Here is a 21,556-nt window from a genome sequence, read left to right as displayed (position 1 = left end):
GTCTCCAGCAGAAGAAATCGAATCCCGTCTGAGGTAAAGGCTAAAGTTGTTTTTCCTTTTACCCCTTTCCACTCAGAGCACCATTAGCCTGAGCTGCACAAAGCTGTTAGCTTGCTTGGCAGCCTACGGTGGATGGCTGGGGCCTCCAGCCCAGTTGATTAGCCCTGGATTAATCCAATCCAAATTCTTTTCATCAGATTCTGAAAAGTACAGGGGTGGGAATTGAAGGCCTAGGTCCCTCAGGAACTGTCCAGTGATTAAAACAAATCTGCAGTTATGCAGCAAGGCGCCTGCCAGGGCAGCAAGTTGGTTTGTGGAACTTGACTGCTAAGATTGGCATGCCAGGCACTTGCAGGGAGGGGAATGGTGAGTTTTCTTTAACCCCTTAAGCCATTCTATGAGAATGGGGTCTTGCTATGTTGCTCAGGCTGGTCTCGAACTCCTGAGCTCAAGCAGTCTGGGAATCGTAACCTTTTAGACCTGGCAGGGAGGTGGTCCCTTTTCTTGATTCTGGCTCTGTGTATCTGTTCCTTTGACAGATCCAAGCAGCCTGGTGAGCACGTGATGGTCTGAAGGAAGCCCAAGAATCCATTCAGATCTGGTTACAGGGGGCCTAGATCATGTGAGATTAAACTTCACAACCCTGGTTCCATCCTCCTTGGCTTTTATGCCTTCCTAGCACTTCAGAGGGAACGGCAAGAGGTGGAGGGGCTGTTTGCATATACTCTGGCTTGTGGTATATAGACCTTAAGGTCTAAAATGTTACAAGTTTTCCTCTTGTGTGGAAACATATGGCAGCCTCCTAACCCCACCTGAGCAGACATTTTATCCAAGAAAGATGCTTCAGGCCAGGCGCGGTGGCTCAAGCCTGTAATCCCAGCACTTTGGGAGGCCGAGGCGGGTGGATCACGAGGTCAGGAGATCGAGACTATCCTGGCTAACATGGTGAAACCCCGTCTCTACTAAAAATACAAAAAACTAGCCGGGCGTGGTGGCGGGCGCCTGTAGTCTCAGCTACTTGGGAGGCTGAGGCGGGAGAATGGCGTGAACCCGGGAGGCGGAGCTTGCAGTGAGCCGAGATCACGCCACTGCACTCCAGCCTGGGAGACACAGCGAGACTCCGTCTCAAAAAAAAAAAAAAGAAAAAAAGAAAGATGCTTCAGGTTCATAAAAGATTGGTGACACTTCTTGAAAAGTTTCTGTTCTCTAACCTAGTCTATCAGAAGATCTCACGAGGCTAGGTGTAGGGGTGCAATCCCAGAACTCTGGGAGGCCGAGGCGGGCAGATTGTTTGAGCCCAGAAGTTCGAGACCAGCCTGGGCAACATAGGGAGACCCCATCTCTACAAAAATTAGCCAGGCGTGGTGGCACGCACCTGTAGTCCCAGCTCCTCAGGAGGCTGAGGTGGGAGGACTACTTGAGCAAGAGATTGGGAGGCAGAGATTGCAGTGACCCAAGATTACACCACTGTACTCCAGCCTGGGCAACAGAGTGAGCCCTTGCCTAAAAAAAAAAAAAAAAAACTCATAGAGAAGCTGGGAACTTTTGGGGTTGGTAATGGGGTACAGAAAATCTTACTAAGTTGGGATTAACGGCCGGGCGCGGTGGCTCACGCCTGTAATCCCAGCACTTTGGGAGGCCGAGGCGGGCGGATCACAAGGTCAGGAGATCGAGACCACGGTGAAACCCCGTCTCTACTAAAAATACAAAAAATTAGCCGGGCGCGGTTGTGGGCGCCTGTAGTCCCAGCTACTCGGGAGGCTGAGGCAGGAGAATGGCGTGAACCCGGGAGGCGGAGCTTGCAGTGAGCCGAGATCGCGCCACTGCACTCCAGCCTGGGCTGGGCGACAGAGCGAGACTCCCTCTCAAAAAAAAAAAAAAAAAAAAAAGTTGGGATTAACTTTTGTTGCGTGAAGGTAGCAGACCAGTGTGCAAAGCTCTGTGTGGAGGAAGTGATCTCAGCCAGGTTCCCAGGAGACATCAGCCTCCCCTATAGACCATGAAGCCCTAGCTTCCCAGCATCAAAAGCAAGCCCAGCTGACCCTCATCCCCTATTTTCGGTTTCCACTAGGATGTTCTGCTGCTTAGCCAGTTCATCCGGCCTCATGGAGGCATGCTGCCACGAAAGATCACAGGCCTATGCCAGGAAGAACACCGCAAGATTGAGGAGTGTGTGAAGATGGCCCACCGAGCAGGTAGAAGGTCCTGGGGATCAAGAGGGGCAGAGGGCCGCAGGCGCTCTCTCCCTACCCGGCTGCCCCATGTTTCAGCCCCTCCTGGAAGAAAAGAGGATATCCAGAGTGTTAATTATACTCCCCATCCAATGCCAACCTCCCCACTCCCTTGGGCTTTCCCTCTGGCCCCCTCAGAGCTGCAGAGGGAGCTGCAAAGACTATCCCATCTTCCCCCCACTCAGGTCTATTACCAAATCACAGGCCTCGGCTTCCTGAAGGAGTTGTTCCGAAAAGCAAACCTCAACTCAACCGGTAAGCAAGCCTGGGTGTGAACAACCTGAGCGTTCTGCAGGCCCTTAGCCCTCACTGGCTTCTACTGGGGAAGCTACTTGCCGGAAATCATCCCACAGCTCAGGAAAGCTATGCACCTTGGCTGTCTGTTCCATTCCCTGCCAGTTTGAGCATCCACCCCCATCAGTCCACCCCTGCTGCAGTCTTTGCTTCTTCTGTTGCCTTCTTTGCCTCAGCCTCTTTCCTCTGCTTCTTCTTTTGCCTCAGCCTCTTTCCTCCCCTGTAGCGCCCTTAGCAAAGGGGCAAGGAGGGTAAAGGCCTGCTGATTGGGCATTAGAATGTGCTAATCCCCCATTTATGACATCACACTGGGTTGCTATGGGGATGTTAGTACTACTACAAACTTTCAGTATCCCAGCTCTCTCCAGTGCTGGGGTTATTAGAGGACAGAAGGCCTTAGAAATGGGAGGGCCTTCTGGGTTAGTGCCACTGAATAAAGCTGTGCAGGTCGCACACTGGACAACTTCAGGGTAATATCCATGTGGACTAGGTCACAAATAGTGCTCCCCAGAGTTGTACAGTTAACAACCTACACAGCGCCATGTGGCAGCCTAGGAGGCCCTGAGTTCATATAGAGAAGGAGAGGATGGCCCCAGCCCCTGGAATCACTCTGTCTGCCTTTTAGTCTAAGCAGGACCCTGTAGAGTGGGGGCAGATTCTTGTCTGACATTCAGGCAGCTGTCCCATTGCAAGTTCCCTTCTTCCCTCCTCTCTGGCATCAGCACACTTACATAGTCTTAGATCTCTAGTATCCTCTTGTTGAGAGTAGAGCCAGGTCTGTAGAATTGATTTGAGGGGGTTCTTCTCCCCTGCGAATGGCCCTTTCCTCCTGTCCAGCTGGTGGTTCCCAGACTGGAGTGAGGAACATATTAGGTGGGTGCAAAAGTAATTGCAGTGTTTGTCCTTTTTTTTTTTTTTTTTTTTTTTTTTTTGAGACGGAGTCTCGCTCTGTCGCCCAGTCGCCCAGGCTGGAGTGCAGTGGCCAGATCTCAGCTCACTGCAAGCTCCGCCTCCCGGGTTTACGCCATTCTCCTGCCTCAGCCTCCCAAGTAGCTGGGACTACAGGCGCCCGCCACCTCGCCCGGCTAGTTTTTTGTACTTTTTAGTAGAGACGGGGTTTCACCGTATTAGCCAGGATGGTCTCGATCTCCTGACCTCGTGATCCGCCCGTCTCGGCCTCCCAAAGTGCTGGGATTACAGGCTTGAGCCACCGCGCCTAGCCTGTTTGTCCTTTTTTTAATGGAATTGCTCTCTGTAAGGTATCAAAGATGACTGACACAAAGCAAACGCCTCAGCCCCCAGCAAATCTCCTAGGCTGATCCCCACCAGAACGCAGGCATGGAGGGTAAGGGGCTGCAGGGGTTGTGGGATGTGGGAATGCAGGGCTTCTTCCTGGTACCCTGCCTCTCTGTCCCTGGAGGCTAAGTCAGAGCTGGACCTTTACCAACACCATGCCAGCACCCTGGCTGTGTGCCCATCTCTACCTGCACCCCCCACATTGCTAGCTCAGCCATCTGCCAGCAGCTCTTGGAGAGCAGGACATGCTAACCTCTTCCTATGTCTCCTAACTGTGCTATGGACCATTTGGGGGTTGAGCCCACCCCCTCTGGCTTTTTAAGAGACAGCAGCAGGCCTGAGGACACAATCCATCCTGCCTCAGGCCTTTGAAGCTAGGCCAGGCACCCTCCCATACATCCGGCATCCTTTAACGTGACACAGGATTGATGATGTGTGGGGGCTTGTTGGTTGCAAAAGGCCACCCTGAGCGGGAGGGGGAGTTCAGGCTACGAAGGAAATGGATTCCCTTGCAGGGGAGTCTCATTTAATGCTGCCATGCATGGGCCCAGGCTCTGCTGGGGCCTGGTGGAGCCATACTTTGTCCCTCCTCCTGCTACCCCTTCAGGAGAGGTAGGAAGGGGCTGGTTTAGGAAAGAGACTTGGTTCTTGCTAGAGTTGAGGTGTTCCCAAAGAGCTAGCTGGAGGCCATCCAGCCCACCCCCTGCCGGCTGGCTGCTCCATGTGGCACAGGCATCAGACCCAAGGCCAGCTAAAGCCCAGCTTGCCTCTCCAAGGCACGGGAGAAAGAACAGCTTTAGGGCAGTAGCTCTGGAGAGCCTTTTCAGCTTATCCTCTGCATCCCTAAATCTCAATGAGCACCCCTTTTGGGGAGCCTGCTCCCATACCCCATCTCTTCATGTACCCCTCTGAAGCCTGGGAGAGGCCAGCAAAGGGGCCATCCCTGGTGCCCTCCCTTTACCTTACTCTTCCATCACCCAGCACCACCGACCATAGAAAAAGCAGTCTCCTCACACCTGTAATCCCAGCACTTTGGGAGGCCAAGGCGGGTGCATCACTTGAGGTCAGGAGTTCAAGACCAGCCTGGCCAACAAGGTGAAACCACGTCTCTACTAAAAATACAAAAATTAGCCAGGCGTTGTGGCGGGCGCCTGTAATCCAAGCTACTCCGGAGGCTGAGGCAGGGGAATCGCTTAAACCCAGGAGGCGGAAGTTGCAGTGAGCCGAGATCACGCCGCTGCACTCCAGCTTGGGCGACAGAGCGAGACTTTGTCTCAAGAAAAAAAAAAAGCAGTCCCTGTAGCTAGCCTCCTTCACAGTCATCACCCTGGCCAGGGCAGTGACAGTTCCGGGAGATAAACGGAAGGCCCTCCCCTCCCTGCCCAGCACACACTTGGAGTGCAGGTCAGCACCTCCCGCAGCTTCCCCTCAACACAGGGCTGGCAAGGTCCAGCAGAGCTCAGTTGAACTGCATAAATCAGCAATCATTTTTTCACTTCTTTTATCTAAGAGTTTTTAGCTAAGGTAATTGATTTTTTTAATAAAAAAACTTTTTCTTTGACGGTCTCTAGAGACAGCTGGGTTCAGCCTCAACCTAGAATGGAGGCAAGGGAGGATTCCTGGCGTTTGTCATGGCTGAGCTTTCAGAATGAAGGATGGGCCTTTCTGGACAGGATCCAAGTTTTATTCTGGACAGAGTAAAACCCAATCCCAGCCGGCATGAGCCACTTTTCTGGGAACTATCAGGGCCCTGATCATCCCCAAAGGAGGCCAAAGGTCCATGGGCTGCAGCCATCTTTCCCCACCCCCCTCCTACTTACAGGAACCTTCCTAGGCTAGAGCCACGCCCACGGGCCCTTACCCCTTGATTCTCATCACAGGTTGGGTGAGGGGCAGGGGTCTTACACCGGTTATGGTACCCTGGGGAGTTCCCTGAAGGCTGGGGTAGCTGAGTGAGCCAAATGGAGAAGAGTAGTGGGTTCCTCCAGGCCCTTACATCAGCTCTTCTCACCCCATGGTTGAGGCCAGAGAGGAATGATCTGCTCTTCAGGCAGCCTCTTTTACGCCTTTTCCTCAGCAAACACACACCAGCATTGACAGTTATAAAGATCAAGGGGGCCGGGCGCGGTAGCTCACGCCTGTAATCCCAGCACGTTGGGAGGCCGAGGCAGGCTGATCACGAGGTCAGGAGATCGAGAGCATCCTGGCCTACATGGCAAAACCCCATCTCTACTAAAAATACAAAATTAGCTGGGTGTGGTGGTGGGCACCTGTAATTCCAGCTACTCAGGAGACTGAGGCAGGAGAATGGCTTGAACCCGGGAAGTGGAGGTTGCAGTGAGCCAAGATCACGCCACTGCACTCCAGCCTGGTGACAGAGCAAGGCTCTGTCTCAAAAAAAAAAAAAAAAAGATCAAGGGAGCTTGTGGCCCTGGGCTGCCTGACCCTGGCCACACAGGCTTGCGGCAGCAAGAGCCCAGCCCATCTGTTTAGAGGATGCTCAGCAGTTACTCCCAGGAAAATCCCTGCACTTCAGGAAAGGGAAACTGGTGAAAGGATTTGCTTGCCCAATCATGGCCTGGCCTGAGGAGGCAGTGCTCCACACTCCCAATTCCAGCTTGGGCCCCAGCCCTCACAGGCACCTCTTTGTTCTCCCTCCACAGGTACCTGACGCGCTGGGCTCCTGGCTCCGTCAAGCCCATCTACAAGAAAGGCCCCCGCTGGAACAAGGTGTGCATGCCCGTGGGGTCACCCCTCCTGAGGGACAATGTCTGCTACTCAAGAACACCTTGGAAGCTGTATCACTGACAGAGAGCAGGGCTTCCAGAGTTCCTCCTGCACCTGTGCTGGGGAGTAAGAGGCACACTCATAAGCCCTCGGCCACAACTATACTCCAGACCATGATGGCCTGGCCCCTTCGACATGGATGGACAGGGGACAGTGGGACTAACTTCAGTACCCTTGGCCTGCGCAGTAGCAATGCTGGGAGCTAAAGGCAGGCAGGGCAGTTGGGTCCCTTGCCAGGTGCTGTGGGGCTTGGGCCATGCTCAGTGCTGGGGACAGGAGTTTTTCCCAATACAATGTCATAAACATTGAGTTGTGGGCTCGTGGGCTTACCCACTGGGTGTGTGCTTACTGCCTGGGAAGTGCAGGGGGTTCTGGGCACATTTCCAGTTCCGTGCAGAGTGTTGAGTCACTGATCTCTTGTGATGGGGCCAATGAGTCAATTGAAAGGAATTCATGGGCCAAACAGGTCCCATCCTCTTCATGACAGCTGTGAGCTTCTTACTCTGGGAGAGCTGCAAGGAGCCAAGGTGGGCTACCTGACACACTTGCCGCTCTCGTGTGAATCCAAGAAACTGCCTTCCTCAAAGGGGCCCTGGTGGTCACTTCCCACAGCCATTTCACCCATCATTGTCTAGTATCTCTTTCATTAGCACATTCCAACCCTCTGCCACTTGGTGTAGAGATGAGCTCCCTGGCTCAGTGGGCCTTTCAGAACCTGGAACCAGATGGAGGTGGAGATAAGAAGGTAAGACAGAACAGGCGGGCCAAGTTCACTGAAGCTTAAGAAAATCATGTTTAGACTGTTGTTAAAAATCCAGGCTGGCTTCCATTCTATAGCATGAAAGGCAAGTCCATGTTCTTCTCACCAGTGCCCACGTAGATGTAGCCATAGTGCTTGGTGCGGGGAGCATGGTAGAAGGTGAGGCCTGGCCAGAGCAGGCTGCGCAGCACCACCAGGGCATTGCCCCTCTCCATCTGGATACTCCAGGACCCTGAGAGGAGACAGGCAGGAGGTGAGGCCTGGGTGCTGCTGGAGCCGGAGCTCTGCCCTTCGTGCTGTGGCCCCTGGCTCCTTGGGCAGCCAAGCCCAGGTGCTAAGGTTCCACTGGAGAAAGACCATTTAATTCTCCAGGTGCTTTACTCCCTGATTGCCTTTTAGCCATTATTATTTTCGTTTTAAGAGACATGGTCTCACTCTGTCGCCCAGGCTGGAGTGCGGTGGTGCAACCACAACTCAACCTCAGCCTTGACTCCTGGGCTCAAGCAATCCTCCCACCTTAGCCTCCAGAGCAGCTGGGACCATGGGCACGCACCACCATACCCAGCTAACTTTTTTGGTTTTTTGTAGAGATGGGGCCTCACTGTATTGCCCAGGCTGGTCTCAAACTCCTGGGCTCAGGCGATCCTCCCACCTTGGCCTCCCAAAGTGCTGGGATTACAGATGTGAGCCACCACACCCAGCCCTTTTAGCCATCTCACTGCTCATTAAAACAACTTTCAGGGGGAGGGCAAAGGAAATGAAAAGAGGTGAAACTCAAACCAGTCTGTTTTGTTCCTGTCAGCAGGTCTAGCTAAAGGTTGAGTTGCGGAGGAGGCTGAATCCACAGGCAGAGGGGAGTTGGGCTGGGCCAAGGGAGAGACACCGACTCCTCCCACACTACCCAGTACAGTCACCAGTTCTAGTGTGGTTTGCCCCTACTTGCCGTTTTGCTCTGTCTTCCCCATTTCCTGAAGCCTCTCCTGAGTTGGATTAGACCAGACCAGGAAAGGAAGGCTCAAATAGAAGTTTGGGCAGTTCAGGCCTCCTAGCTCAGTGGCCCTTTCTGACAGCTGGTAGACTGGGAGCCATCCTTGGTGGGAGGGGACTTGGGCTGCCCCTAGTGAGCCTTTGTCCTAGGTTCTGCCCTGGTTTTTGCCTCCCCACACAGGAGCAGCCCAGCTCAGGGCTGAGTCGTGCAGCCATGAGGACTTGGCTGGAAGGGCCTGATTCAGCTCCAGAACCCAGGGAGGGAGCCACAGTGTGGGAGGAAGGAGCCTGGGAAAATCGCCTCTGGATGCAGATCTGGGGCTTCTATTCCCCTGCGCACTGAGGCCTCTCCCGGCCCAGCCACAGCCCTGCTCCAGGCCCTGCCAGAAAGGCAAATGCTTTGAAAGTTTTGGTGTTGGACCAGCCAGCCATGCACTGAGAGCTGCTCTTCGGCCTTCATCAGCTGCCAGCTCAGCCCGGCTGCTTGGCTCCTGCTGCCCCAGCTTCCCACAGGCCACCTCCAACCATGGTCCACCCTAGTCACTCCACACCCTGCAGCCTCACAACTCAGTCCCCACCCACTGGGGGCCACCCTGCATCCAAGAAACCTGATTGCCAGGAACCCCTGACCCTCATGGCAGCTCACCCCTACTCAGGGTACAGCCGCCTGCCCAGGTCAAAACCAGAGTTTTCTGGGAGTATATAGTTTGGCTGTCCCTGGTCCTGCTCAGGGAGAAGCCAGTCACAAAGCTTACTTTAGCACTGTGCAGTGGCCAGCACCAAGTGCCATCACTCATGCAAAGGTTGAAGTCAGATTCACAGTGTGGACTTGTCAGCTCCACACAGTACCTGCTGGACAACATCAAGAAGAAAGTAGAGTGTCCCTGTGTTAGCCGGGCTCCGGCTGGAACACTGCCCCAAGAAGGAGTATTTCCTCTGACTCTTAAAAGTTTTCTCTGGGTGCTTGGGGTCCTCTGCCTCTCAGACCTGCCCTCAGAGTTTGATAGTCCCTAGCCTGGTACTTTCCTGGTCATGCATCTCCAGAAAAGAGATTGCTTAGGGTTGATGAGGGTGGGGGGTCCAACAGGACAAAGTGTTCCTACTCCACTGCTTCAGCCTTGGACAAGAAGCACAGACCCAGGAAGATCCCATTCCCTCCCTTGATCACCCCACCAGCCTGGAGTATCATCAGGGTTCAGACTCCATAGGACACAGTCCCTCAGCCCCTTGAACTAAGAAAGACCAGACTGCCTCATCTGTATCTGCCTACCGAGGGAGGGCAGCTTGCAGCCTGCCTGGGCCAGGCGCTGCCCTGGAGAAAATGGGATCCTGGAGTCCTCTAACCTAGACCCTTCTCAGTTCATTGTTGCCAGCACCTTAGCATGCCTGGGCAAGGGCTTGGTCCTGCCCTGCCCTCACACCAGCCTGCCTGCCTAGGCTTTGGCCACCTCTTGCCACCAGTATATAATGTGGGGGGCGGGGGGCAGTGTTCTTGGACAGAGTGGCCTAGGCCTATCAGCAGGGACTCCTACCCAGAGAGCAAGGAGAAACTGGCAGGGCAGCTAGGGAAATACAGTGCCCCCGCCTGGCAGGGGGCAATGCTGCGCAGGCGGGAGGGTGCTGGTGGAATACGGTAGCGGCATGTGGGGCCAGTCAGAAACAGCACTGCCTCCCTCCCTCGCATTCCTGTCACACTCCTGTCCTCTCCTAGTCCCTGGCTCAGCTGGTCGCCCGGGAAACACACAGACTCAACGTGCCAGGAGTCACGTAGCATCTACCTGAAGAGCCAAGCACTTGCTGTCACCTTCACCCACTTTCTTACTGCAACTGCTGAACAGGCTGAGCCCAGCCAGCTGCTGTCGCCGCCTCCAGGACTCAGGGAAAAGCCCCCTGCAGACTTGGTGCTGCAGGTTCAGAGCCCCCGCTCTCCCTTTTCTCCCCAATCCCTCCTGCCCCCTAGCAGCCACTCTTCTCCAGAAGCTGTGTTTTGAGGATGTGATGGGTACAGGTTGGTAAGTCAGGAGGGGGGCCTCCTGGGTTTCCTGGGCCCTCAGGGTCTCACCCACCTTGCTAGTATGGAAACCTCATGCTGGGGCATACTTTAATTACATTCTCCTGCCATCCTGGAAGAAAGGCAGCTGTGGGATTAAGATCGACGGAGAGTAGGCCAGGCTGGGGACCAGGGCTGTCCAGGGGCAACAGATGGCTTAAATCCTCTCAGATGAGCACCAACAAAATTTTCGTCACACAAAAAAATAAATGGCCATGGGTTCCCAGTGGGAGAAGCACCCCCACCCCCTGCAAGGGCCATAAGAATCATATACCACCTAGACGCCTGAGGACAGAGGAGGAAGGAGAAACCCCTGGTTGCCAGACCCCTATCAAATCGATGAGTAGCAATCAGGCTGCGTGGCCCAGAAGGCTGAACACTTGTCAGCCAGGCTTCCAAGGAACTGGGGCAGGAAGAGCCACCTGCACACATCCCGAAAGGAAGGCTGACCCTGGGCACCATGTGCTCCGCCACCCTCGGCCCCCTATGCTTGCCTCCCTCGCCCCCTTCCCGGTCCTCTACAACCACCAGCAGCAGCTTTCAAAGGCTGCTTTCCAGGGTGGCAGGTCCATTGCTGCCCTCTGCTGCCTGAACTGAGCATTGCTGCTGAGAAATTGCTTGGGAAGGAGCCCCAGTCTGTCTGCACCTGGAAATTCTGAGGCCTCTGCACCAGCCCAGAGTGGAGCAAGGAGAGGAGCAGTGCCCTCCAGCCCTCCTCTTTTACCTCCCAGGATACCGATTCTTGCAAGGCACCTTCTAGTTTACATTTCCCTTTCCTATCCTCTGTTTCATTTGATCTTCCCAAACCTCTGAGGCAAGGGAGGTGTCTTTCTTATTCCAAGGGCATCACAGGTGCCTGTTGTAGCTGCTCCGTGGCTATTTGCTGATATAGTGGATGTTCAGCGAGCACTGAATGGCAAGATACTGCCTAGGAATCTAGGCTCCTGACTGGCATGGTGGCTCACGCCTGTAATCCCAGCACTTGGGGAGGCTGAAGTGGGCAGATCACCTGAGATCAGGAGTTCGAGAGCAGCCTGGCCAACATGGTGAAACCTCATCTCTGCTAAAAATACAAAAATTAGGCATGGTGGCATGCACCTGTAATCCCAGCTACTTGGGAGGCTGGGGCAGGAGAACTGCTTGAACCCAGGAGGCAGAGGTTGTAGTGAGCCGAGGTGGCAGCGAGACTCTGTCTCAAATATATATATATATATATAGCCTCCTGACTCACAGCTGCATCTGTGCCACCTGGCTGCAGCCCAAGGTCAGAGAACTCTTAGTCATTACCCTGGATCCAGCAGGAGGACGGTCATGCCACCCCAGAACCGGCTACCCACTCCCATGGAACTTTGCAGATCCCTGGACACGGCATGACAACTCATGAGGACAACAGCTCTCCCGCTCCTCTCTTCGGCCAAGGTGTCTCTTGTCACTTTGGCCAAGGGACAAGATGTCGAGTCATTGGCCTACCTCATGGACACAGAGCAGGGGTCCCAGGAACAGGGCCAACCTAAACCACACCTGCTCAGAAGCCACATGAAGTCACCCTGAACAACTGCCTCAGACCCTGAAAGGAAACAGTTATCCTAACTGGCCAGAAAACAGTTGCCAAATCCCATCCCTCCAGCCAGTTCTGGTGTCCCAGGGAACTCCTCCTTGGGGTTTTGGCCCCAATTAGCAGCACAGCCCAGCTGCTGCCTGCCTGGCAGGGGAGCCTCCAAGCAGCTCAGACTGCTCTTTTCCTAGCTGATAAGGAAGGGGACTAGGGAGGAAAATCAGCTGTCTGTTCTCCTGTGACCATCCACACTTCCACTCCATTGCCATGACCCTCATCAAACCATCATGAGAAAAAGGTGGGCCTAGGCTGGGCATGGTTTTTACAGGCTTACACCTGTAATCCCAGCACTTTGGGAGGCTGAGGTGGGTGGATCTCTTGAGCTGAGTTGTTCAAGACCAGCCTGGGCAACATGGTGAAACCTCAACTCTACAAAAAATACAAAAACTAGCCAGGCATAGTGGTCCACACTTGTAGTCCCAGCTACTCGCGAGGCTGAGGTAGGAGGATCACTTGAGCCTGGGAGGTGGAGATTGCAGTGAGCCAAGATTGTCCCACTGGCCACTGCATTCCAGTCAGGGCAAAAGAGCAAGACCATGTCAAATTAAAAAAAAAAAAAAGAAAAACTGCGCCTAACTTCCTGGAGGCCTTCTGGTAGTAGTGGCTCTGGGAGGCGGGACCTGAAGGTTATGGGGAGGTTTCCCAAGGTAAGGCCAGGAGCATCCCTCCCCTGAGACCCATGTGCACAGGAAATGCCAGGAGTCCTCAGCTTCCAAGTTTCCAGCTCATAAAGCAACATGGTGGGGTGGACTGGGAAGTGGAGCCAGCAGCTGATCCTGCAGCCCTGAGGTTATGACATCAGGGCAGGATGCCTAGGGCCTTGGGTAACTGCAACTCACCCACCTGCCAGGCCCAGATCCCATACCTCCCATAGGCCTGATGAATTCACTTGCCAACTGGACACATCAGAGTGGCTCACCAGGCTGGAGTGCAATGGTGACCAATCACAAGTAACATGAAACTCCTGAGCTCAAGCGATTCTGTCACCTTGACCTCCCAAAGCACTGGAATTACAGGCATGGGCCACCTTGCCCAGCCCCAATCCCTGCAACCTTTAGGAAGACTCCAAAGTCTCACATTTTACTTCTCCTGTTGCAAGGCAAGACAGCTGCCTCCAGGGTCCACCTTACCTGAGACAGCAGAGGGCAGATAGGGCTGATGGTGTTCCCTTAGGAAGACTTTGCTGGGCCCCACCCCATCTAGCTGACTTTGGTCTTGGCTGCAGAAGCTCTATCACCCTCTTCACCCCTCTCAACGCACAGTGGACGAGGCTCCATGGGCAAGGCAGCGCTACTACACCAGCCCCTCTCACCCAGCACAAAGGAGAGCCTCATCTTCTGATTCTGGAGCATCCAGCTGCAGGTAAGAAAGCTGCAAAGGGCTTCCCAGACACACCCTGAATCAGGGGACAGGGCTGCTATCCTCTGATTAGGGGAATGAAGAGGACTTCTGTAGGCCCACCCCTCAGCCCCTGGCTCTGAGTTTCCATCACCACTCTGTTCCAGGCTCCCTTTGTCAACGAGGGACATACAGCCCCCTCAGGCTCCTGGCAAGTCTGGGAGCAGAGACAGAGGAGATGACGGGTGTCTGAGAAGTGTGTCTGATGGGCAAGAAATGCCCCAACCCCTATAGAGCTTCTTCATATCCCCCTACTTGTCCAGGAGACCCTCCTATCTGTCACTACAGCACTGGCCCTGCCCAGAGTAGCTTGACTCAGATGTTCCTGTATGATGGAAGCCCAAATTGCCACTCCTTGATGGCAGCTCCTACCCACTCAGAACCATTGCCTGGCCCCTGGGGCACTGCAGAAGCCCTGAGATGGCCTCATGATCCCTGGCTTGCCCTGCCCTGTCTAGAGCCACCTGTGCACCACTGCCTTATTGTCACAGACCTGCTCACAAGCCACCAGCAGCTTCTACGGCCTTGGTCTTCTAGGCTGTCCTAGGCCTGCCCCAACTCATCTCTAAGGACTTGCTACCACTAAAAAAATTAATAAGTCCGGGTGCGGTGGCTCACGCCTGTAGTCCCAGCTACTCAGGAGGCTGAGACACTAGAATCGCTTGAACCTGGGAGGCAGATGTTGCAGTGAGCCGAGATCGTGCCACTGTGCTCCAGCCTGGGCGAGAAACTCCGTCTCAAACTCCGTTTCAAAATAATAATAATCATCATCATCATCATCATCATCATCATCATCATCAGAGGCTCACTTTGATATATGGGTCTTCACAAACACTGCAGTTTTTTGTTTTTGTTTTTGTTTTTGTTTTTGAGACAGAGTCTCGCTCTGCCGCCCAGGCTGGAGTGCAGTGGCCGGATCTCAGCTCACTGCAAGCTCCGCCTCCCGGGTTCACGCCATTCTCCTGCCTCAGCCTCCCGAGTAGCTGGGACTACAGGCGCCCGCCACCTCGCCCGGCTAGTTTTTTTTTTGTATTTTTTAGTAGAGACGGGGTTTCACCGGGTTAGCCAGGATGGTCTCGATCTCCTGACCTTGTGATCCGCCCGTCTCGGCCTCCCAAAATGCTGGGATTACAGGCTTGAGCCACCGTGCCCGGCCACAAACACTGCAGTTTTTATAAACTGAAGGTCTGTAGCCAGGTAAAGCAGTATATCAGTGCCATTTTTCCAACAGCATGTGCTCACTTTGTATCTGTGTAACATTTTGGTAGTTTTCACAACTTTTCAATTTTTTTTTTTTTTTTTTTTTTTGTCTGAGACAGAGTCTCGCTGTCACCAAGGCTGGAGCGCAGTGGCGTGATCTCGGCTCACTGCAACCTCTGCCTCCCAGGTTCAAGTGATTCTCATGTCTCAGCCTCCTGAGTAGCTGGGACTACAGGTGTGCACACTACACCTGGCTAATTTTTATATTTTTAGTATAAATGGGGTTTCACTATGTTGGCCAGACTTGTCTCGAACTTTTGGCCTCTAGTGATCTGCTGCCTCGGTCTCCCAAAGTGCTGGAATTACAGGCATGAGCCACCGCACTCGGCCCTTTTTTTTATTATTATATTTGTTACAGTGTTCTGTGATCAGTGATCTTTGATGTTACTATTGTATTGTTTTGGGGCACCATGAACTACATCCATTTAAGATGGCAAACCTAATTGATAAATATGTGTCTTCTGACTTCTCCCAGCCCTCTCCCTCTCAGGCCGCCCTATTCCCTGAGACACAACAATCGTTAAATTAGGCCAATTAATAACTCTACAGAGGCTGGATGCGTTGGTTCATGCCTGTAATCCCAGCACTCTGGGAGGCTGAGGGAGGTGGATCACCTGAGGTCAGGAGTTCGAGACCAGCCTGGCCAACATGGTGAAACCCTGTCTCTACTAAAAATACAAAAATTAGCCAGGCATGGTGGCACATGCCTGTAATCCCAGCTACTCAGGAGGCTGAGGCAGAAGAATCACTTGAACACGGGAGGTGGAGGATGCAGTGAGCTGAGATTGTGCCATTGCACTCCAGCCTGGGCAACAGAGTGAGACTCTGTCTCAAAAAAAATAAAAAATAAAATAACTCTACAGTAGACTCTAAGTGTTAGGTGAAAGGAAGAATCCCACGCCTCTCACTTTAAATCAAAAGCTAGAAATGACTAAGTTTAGAAAGGAAGGCACGTCAAAAGCTGAGATAGAGCCAGGCATGGTGGCTCATGCCTGTAATCCCAGCACTTTAGGAGGCTGAGACAGGAGTACTGTTTGAGTGCAGGAGTTCGAGACCAGCCTGGGCAACACAGCAAGACTCCATTTCTACAAAAAAAAAAAAAAAAAAAATTGCCAGGTATGGTGCACACACCTATTGTGTGTGCTGTTGCACTCCTCAAGAGGTTGAAGCAGGAGGATCACTTGAGCCCAGGAGTTCGAGGTTACAGTGAGTTATGATCACGCCACTGCACTCCAGCCTGGGTGATGAAGCAAGACCCTATCTCTAAAACCAAAAATAAAAAAAAATTGAGATAGGCTGAAAGATAGGCCTCTTATACCAAACAGCTAAGCTGTGAATACAAATAAAAGTCCTTGAAGGGAATTAAAAGTGCAACTCCAGTGAACATAAAAATGATAAGAAAGTGAAACAGCCTTCTTGCTGATATGTAGAAAGTTTGAGTGGTCTAGATAGGAAATCAAACCAGCCACAACCTTCTCTTAAGCCAAAGCCTAATCCGGAGCAAGGCCCTAACTCTCTTCAATTCTGTAAAGGCTGAGAGGTGAGGAAGCTACAGAAGAAATGTTGGAAGCTAACAAAGGTTAGTTCATTGACTGGGCATGGTTGCTCATGCCTGTAATCCTAGCACTTTGGGAGACTGAGGCAGGAGGATGGCTTGAGCCAAGGGGTTGGGGCCAGTCTGGGCAACATAGGGAAACCCTGTCTCTACAAGAAATAAGTCAGGCATAGTGGCACACACCTGTAGTCCCAACTACTCAGGAGGCTGAGGTGGGAAGATCACTTGAGCCTGGGAAGTCGAGGCTACAGTGAAGCATGATCACGCTGTTGCACTCCAGCTTGTGCAACAGAGTGAGACTCTGTCTCAATCAATCAATCGATCAATCAATCAATGTTAGTTCATGAGATTTAAGGCAAGAAGCTGTCCCTATCACATAAAAGTACAAAGTGGAGTGGCAAGTGCTAATGTAGAAGCTGCAGCAAGTTAACCAGAAAACTTAGCTAAGATCACTGATTAAGCTGGCTACAATAAACATAGATTTTTAATGGAGATGAAACAGCCTTCTATTGGAAGAATATGCCATCTAGGACCTTTTTTTTTTTTTTTTTGAGACAGAGTCTCGCTCTGTCACCCAGGAGTACAGTGGCACAATCTTGGCTCACTGCAACCTCTGCCTCCCGGGTGCAAACAATTCTCCTGCCTCAGCCTCCCGAATAGCTGGGATTACAGGTGCAGGCCACCATGCCTGGCTAATTTTTGTATTTTTAGTAGAGATGGGGTTTCACCATGTTGGCCAGGCTGCTCTCGAACTCCTGACCTCAGGTGATCCGCCCACCTTGGCCTCCCAAAGTGTTGAGATGACAGGCGTGAACCACCTACCCGGCCTAACATCTAGGACTTTCATAGCTAAAGAGAAGTGAATACCTGGCTTTAAAGCTTCAGAGAACAGGCTGACTCTTTTTAGTGGCTCATACAGCTGGTGACTTTAAGTTGAAGCCAATGCTCATTTACCATTTTGAAAATCCTAGGGCCCTTAAGAATTATGCTAAATCTGCTCTGCCTGTGCTCTATAGATGGACCAACAAACCCTGGATGATAGCATGTCTGTTCACAGCCTGGTTTACTGAATACTTTAAGTCCACTTTTGAGACCTACTGCTCAGAAAAAAGGATGCCTTTCAAATTACTACTGCTCATTGACAATGCACCTGGTCACCCAAGAGCTCTGATGGAGATGTACAACAAGATTAAAGTCGTTTTCCTGCCTGCTAACACGACATCCATCCTGCATCCATGGATCCAGGAGTGACTTCACCTTTCAAGTCTTATTTTAAAAAGACATTTCATAAAGCTATAACTGCCATAGATAATGATTCCTCTGATGGATCTGGGCAAAGTAAATTTAAAACATTTTGGAAAAGATTCATCACTTTAGATGACATTAAGAATATTCATGACTAGGCCAGGTGCAGTGGTTCACACCTGTAATCCCCGCACTTTGGGAGGCTGAAACTGGCGGATCACGAGGTCAGAAGATCGAAACCATCCTGGTTAACACAGTAAAACCCCGTCTCTACTAAAAATACAAAAAATTAGCTGAGCGTGGTGATGGGCGCCTGTAGTCCCAGCTACTCAGGAGACTGAGGCAGAAAAATCACTTGAACCCGGGAGGTGGAAGTTGCAGTGAGCTGAGATCATGCCACTGTACTCCAGCCTGGGCGACACAGTGAGACTCTGTCTCAAAAAATAAATAAATAAGAATATGTATGACTCATGGGAGGAGGTCAAAATGTCAACATTAACAGGAGTTTGGGAGAAGTTGATTCCAACCCTCATGGATGATATTAACAAGTTCAAGACTTCAGTGGAGGGCCAAGCACAGTGCCTCACACCAGTAAGCCCCACATTTTGGAAGGCTGAGGTGGGTGGATCACTTGAGGTCAGGAGTTCAAGACCAGCCTGGCCAACATGGTGAACTCATCTCTACTGAAGATACAAAAAATAGCCAGGCATTGTGGCGCATGACTGTAATCTAGCTGTTTAGGAGGCTGAGGCAGGAAAATCACTTGAACCCAGGTGGCAGGGGTTGCAGTGAGCTGAGATCACACCACTGCATTCCAGCCTGGGCAAAAGAGCAAGACTCTGTCTCAAAAAAAAAAAAAAAAACAGGCCAGGCTGGGCGCGGTGGCTCACGCCTTAATCCAACACTTTGGGAGGCCAAGGTGGGCAGATCACCTGAGGTCATGAGTTCAAGAGCAGCCTGGACAACTTGGTGAAACCCTGTCTCTACTGAAAATATTTTAAAAATTAGCCAGGCACGGTGGCAGGCACCTGTAATTCCAGCTATTCAGGAGGCTGAGGCAGGAGAATTGCTTGAACCTGGGAGGCAGAAGTTGCAGTGAGCTGAGATGGCACCATTGCACTCCAGCCTGGGTGACAGAGTGAGACTCCATTTCAAAAAATAATAATAAAAAAAATAAAAATAAAAGTAAAAAGTAGAAATACAAAAATTAGCCTATCATGGGCCAGGCACGGTGGCTCACGCCTGTAATCCCAGCACTTTGGGAGGCCAAGGCGGGCAGATCACAAGGTCAGGAGATCAAGTCATAGATTTTTAATGGAGATGAAACAGCCTTCTATTGGAAGAATATGCCATCTAGGACTTTTTTTTTTTTTTTTTTTTTTTTTTTTGAGACAGAGTCTCGCTCTGTCACCCAGGCTGGAGTGCAGTGGCACAAGTGCTCTGTCACCCAGGCTGGAGTGCAGTGGAGTGCAGTGGCTAACACAGTGAAACCCCACCTCTACTAAAAAAAATACAAAAAATTGGCCGGGTGTGATGGCGGGCGCCTGTAGTCCCAGCTACTCAGGAGGCTGAGGCAGGAGAATGACGTAAATCCGGGAGGTGGAGCTTGCAATGAGCCAAGATCATGCCACTTCCCTCCAGCCTGGGCAACAAAGCGAGACTCCATCTCAAAAAACAAAAATTAGCCGGGCTTAGTGGCTGGTGCTTGTAATCCCAGCTATTCAGTAAACTGAGGCAGGATAATCTCTTGAACCCAGAAGGCGGAAGTGGCAATGAGCTGAGATCATTGCACTCCAGGCTGGGTTACAAGAGTGAGACTCCATCTCAAAACAAAAAAAAAAGACTTCAGTGGAAGAAGTAACTGCAGACATGGTGGAAGTAGAAAAAGAACTAGAATTCAGAAGTGGAGCCTGAAGATATGACTGAATTGCTGCAACCTCATGAATGGATGATGGGTTACTTGAATGGATGAGGGGTTGCTTCTTACAGATGAGCAAAGAAAGTGGTTTCTTAAGCTGGAACCCACTCCTAGTGAAGATGCTGTGAACATTGTTGAAATGAGAACATCAAAGGATTAAGAATATTACCTAAGCCAGGTTCGGTGGCTTACACCTGTAATCCCAGCACTTTGGGAGGCCGAGGCAGGCAGATCACAAGGTCAAGAAATCGAGACCATCCTGGCCAACATGGTGAAACCCCATCTCTACTAAAAATACAAAAATTAGCTGGGCATGGCCGGGCACGGTGGCTCATGCCTGTAATCCCAGCACTTTGGAAAGTTGAGGTGGGCAAATCACAAGGTCAGGAGATTGAGATCATCCTGGCTAACACGGTGAAACCCCGTCTACTAAAAATACAAAAAAAAAAATTAGCCAGGCATGGTGGCAGGCGCCTGTAGTCCCAGCTACTCAGGAGGCTGAGGCGGGAAAATGGCATAAACCTGGGAGGCAGAGCTTGCAGTGAGCTGAGACCGTGCCACTGAACTCCAGCCGAGGCAACAAAGCGAGACTCTGTCTCAAAAAAAAAAAAAAAAATTAGCTGGGCATGGTGGCGCACACCTGTAGTCCCAGCTACTCAGGAGGCTAAGGCAGGAGAATCGCTTGAACCCGGGAGGTGGAGGTTGCAGTGAGCCACTGCACTCCAGCCTGGCAACAGAATGAGATTTCGTCAAAAAAAAAAAAAAGAATATTACCTAAACTTAATTGATAAAGTAGTAGCAGGGTTTGAAAGGATTAATTCCAATGCTGAAAGAAATTCTACTGTGGATAAAATGCTATCAAACAGTACTGCATGCTAGATAAATCTTTTGTGAAAGGAAGAGTCCATTGATGTGGCAAGCTTTGTTGTCGTCTTGTTTTAGAAAATTGCCATAGCCACCCCAGACTTCAGCAATCACCACCCTGACCAGTCAGCAACCATCAACATCAAGGCAACACCCTCCACCAGCAAAAAGACTACAATTCACTGACGGGTCAGGTGATCATTAGTATTGTTATGAAATAAAGAATTTTTAATTGTTTTTAACATTTTTAGACATAATGCTATTGCATACTTAACAAACTATAGTATAGTATAAACACAACTTTTCAAAAAATGTGTGACTCACTTTACTGCAGTATTCACTTTATTGTGGTGGTCAGGAACCAAACTTGCAATATCTCTGAGGTATTTTTCTTTTTTTTTTTTTTTGAGACAGAGTTTTGCTCTGTTGCCCAGGCTGGAGTGCAGTGGCACAATCTCAGCTCACTGCAACCTCTGCCTCCCAGGTTCAAGCAATTCTCCCTACCTCAGCCTCCCAAGTAGCTGGGTATATAGGTGCGCGCTACCACACCCAGCTAATTTTTCTATTTTTAGTAGAGACGGGGTTTTGCCATGTTGGCCAGGCTGGTCTCGAACTCCTGACCTCCAGTGATCTGCCCACCTTGGCCTCCCAAAGTGCTGGGACCACCGTGTCAGCTGGTGTGTTCATTTTCATTTGAGTCCTTACTGTGCATTAGGCACTGTTATAAGTATTTTGTACATGAATTTACTCATTTAATTCTGGCATCCAAATGCTCACCAGGCCGGACCCTGCTTAGTTTCCAAGATCAGAAGAGATTAGGCATGTTCAGGGTGGTATAGGAGTAGTCCATTTAATTCTCATAAAAACTCAGTGAGGTAGAAAATATCAATTCTCCCCTTTATAAAAATAAGAAAACTGAGGTACTGGGAAATGGAGGGATTTGCATGAAGTCACATAGCTAGTAAGGGGCCAATTCAGGATTCCAACCCAGCCTGTCTGATTCCACAGACCTTGCGTCGCCATCCCCATCCTGAGATACCGCCCAGCTATAGGTCGTTCACTGCTCTTCAGAAGTGTTTCCCCCAGAGGTGTGGGTGACTATTGTCCTGTAGTTCCTATTGTCATTTAAACTGTTGTTTACTTAACAATCCAGTTCATGCCAGAGCTGTGGAGTTCTAACACTTTAACACTTACTGTGTCCTTGGGTTTAACTCTCTGAGCCCCTGTTTCCTCATCTGTAAAATGGGGATAAAAATAATAGGCTGGCTGTGAAAATTAAAATGAGATAAGGCATGG

The 21,556-nt window shown here is 51.2% G+C and overlaps 2 protein-coding genes across 32 annotated transcripts in view; one reads left to right on the top strand and one right to left on the bottom strand.

Moving 5' to 3' along the window:
• Nucleotides 1-7,089, top strand: part of MRPS18A (mitochondrial ribosomal protein S18A) — a 564,209-nt gene extending 557,120 nt beyond the window's left edge. For 28 of the 29 annotated variants that reach the window (XM_050787011.1, XM_050787005.1, XM_050787009.1 and 25 more), the window contains exons 5-6: nt 2,072-2,486; nt 6,485-7,089. In XM_050787011.1, coding sequence (XP_050642968.1) covers nt 2,072-2,486; nt 6,485-6,492 — 423 coding nt within the window. In that variant the 3' untranslated portion in view covers nt 6,493-7,089. The remainder of the gene's footprint in view (nt 1-2,071; nt 2,487-6,484) is intronic. The other variant, XM_050787030.1, reaches the window with a different exon arrangement.
• Nucleotides 7,090-7,382: 293 nt separating this feature from the next.
• RSPH9 (radial spoke head component 9) overlaps nt 7,383-21,556 on the bottom strand; it is a 45,183-nt gene continuing 31,009 nt past the window's right edge. For all 3 annotated transcript variants that reach the window (XM_050786994.1, XM_050786992.1, XM_050786993.1), the window contains one exon: nt 7,383-7,600. In XM_050786994.1, coding sequence (XP_050642951.1) covers nt 7,440-7,600 — 161 coding nt within the window. In that variant the 3' untranslated portion in view covers nt 7,383-7,439. The remainder of the gene's footprint in view (nt 7,601-21,556) is intronic.

This window comes from Macaca thibetana, chromosome 4 (assembly GCF_024542745.1).
Source record: "Macaca thibetana thibetana isolate TM-01 chromosome 4, ASM2454274v1, whole genome shotgun sequence".
NCBI classification, from domain to species: Eukaryota; Metazoa; Chordata; class Mammalia; order Primates; family Cercopithecidae; genus Macaca; species Macaca thibetana.
Note: the sequence above shows the minus strand (reverse complement) of the source record. Positions and strands in the feature narration are given on the sequence as shown.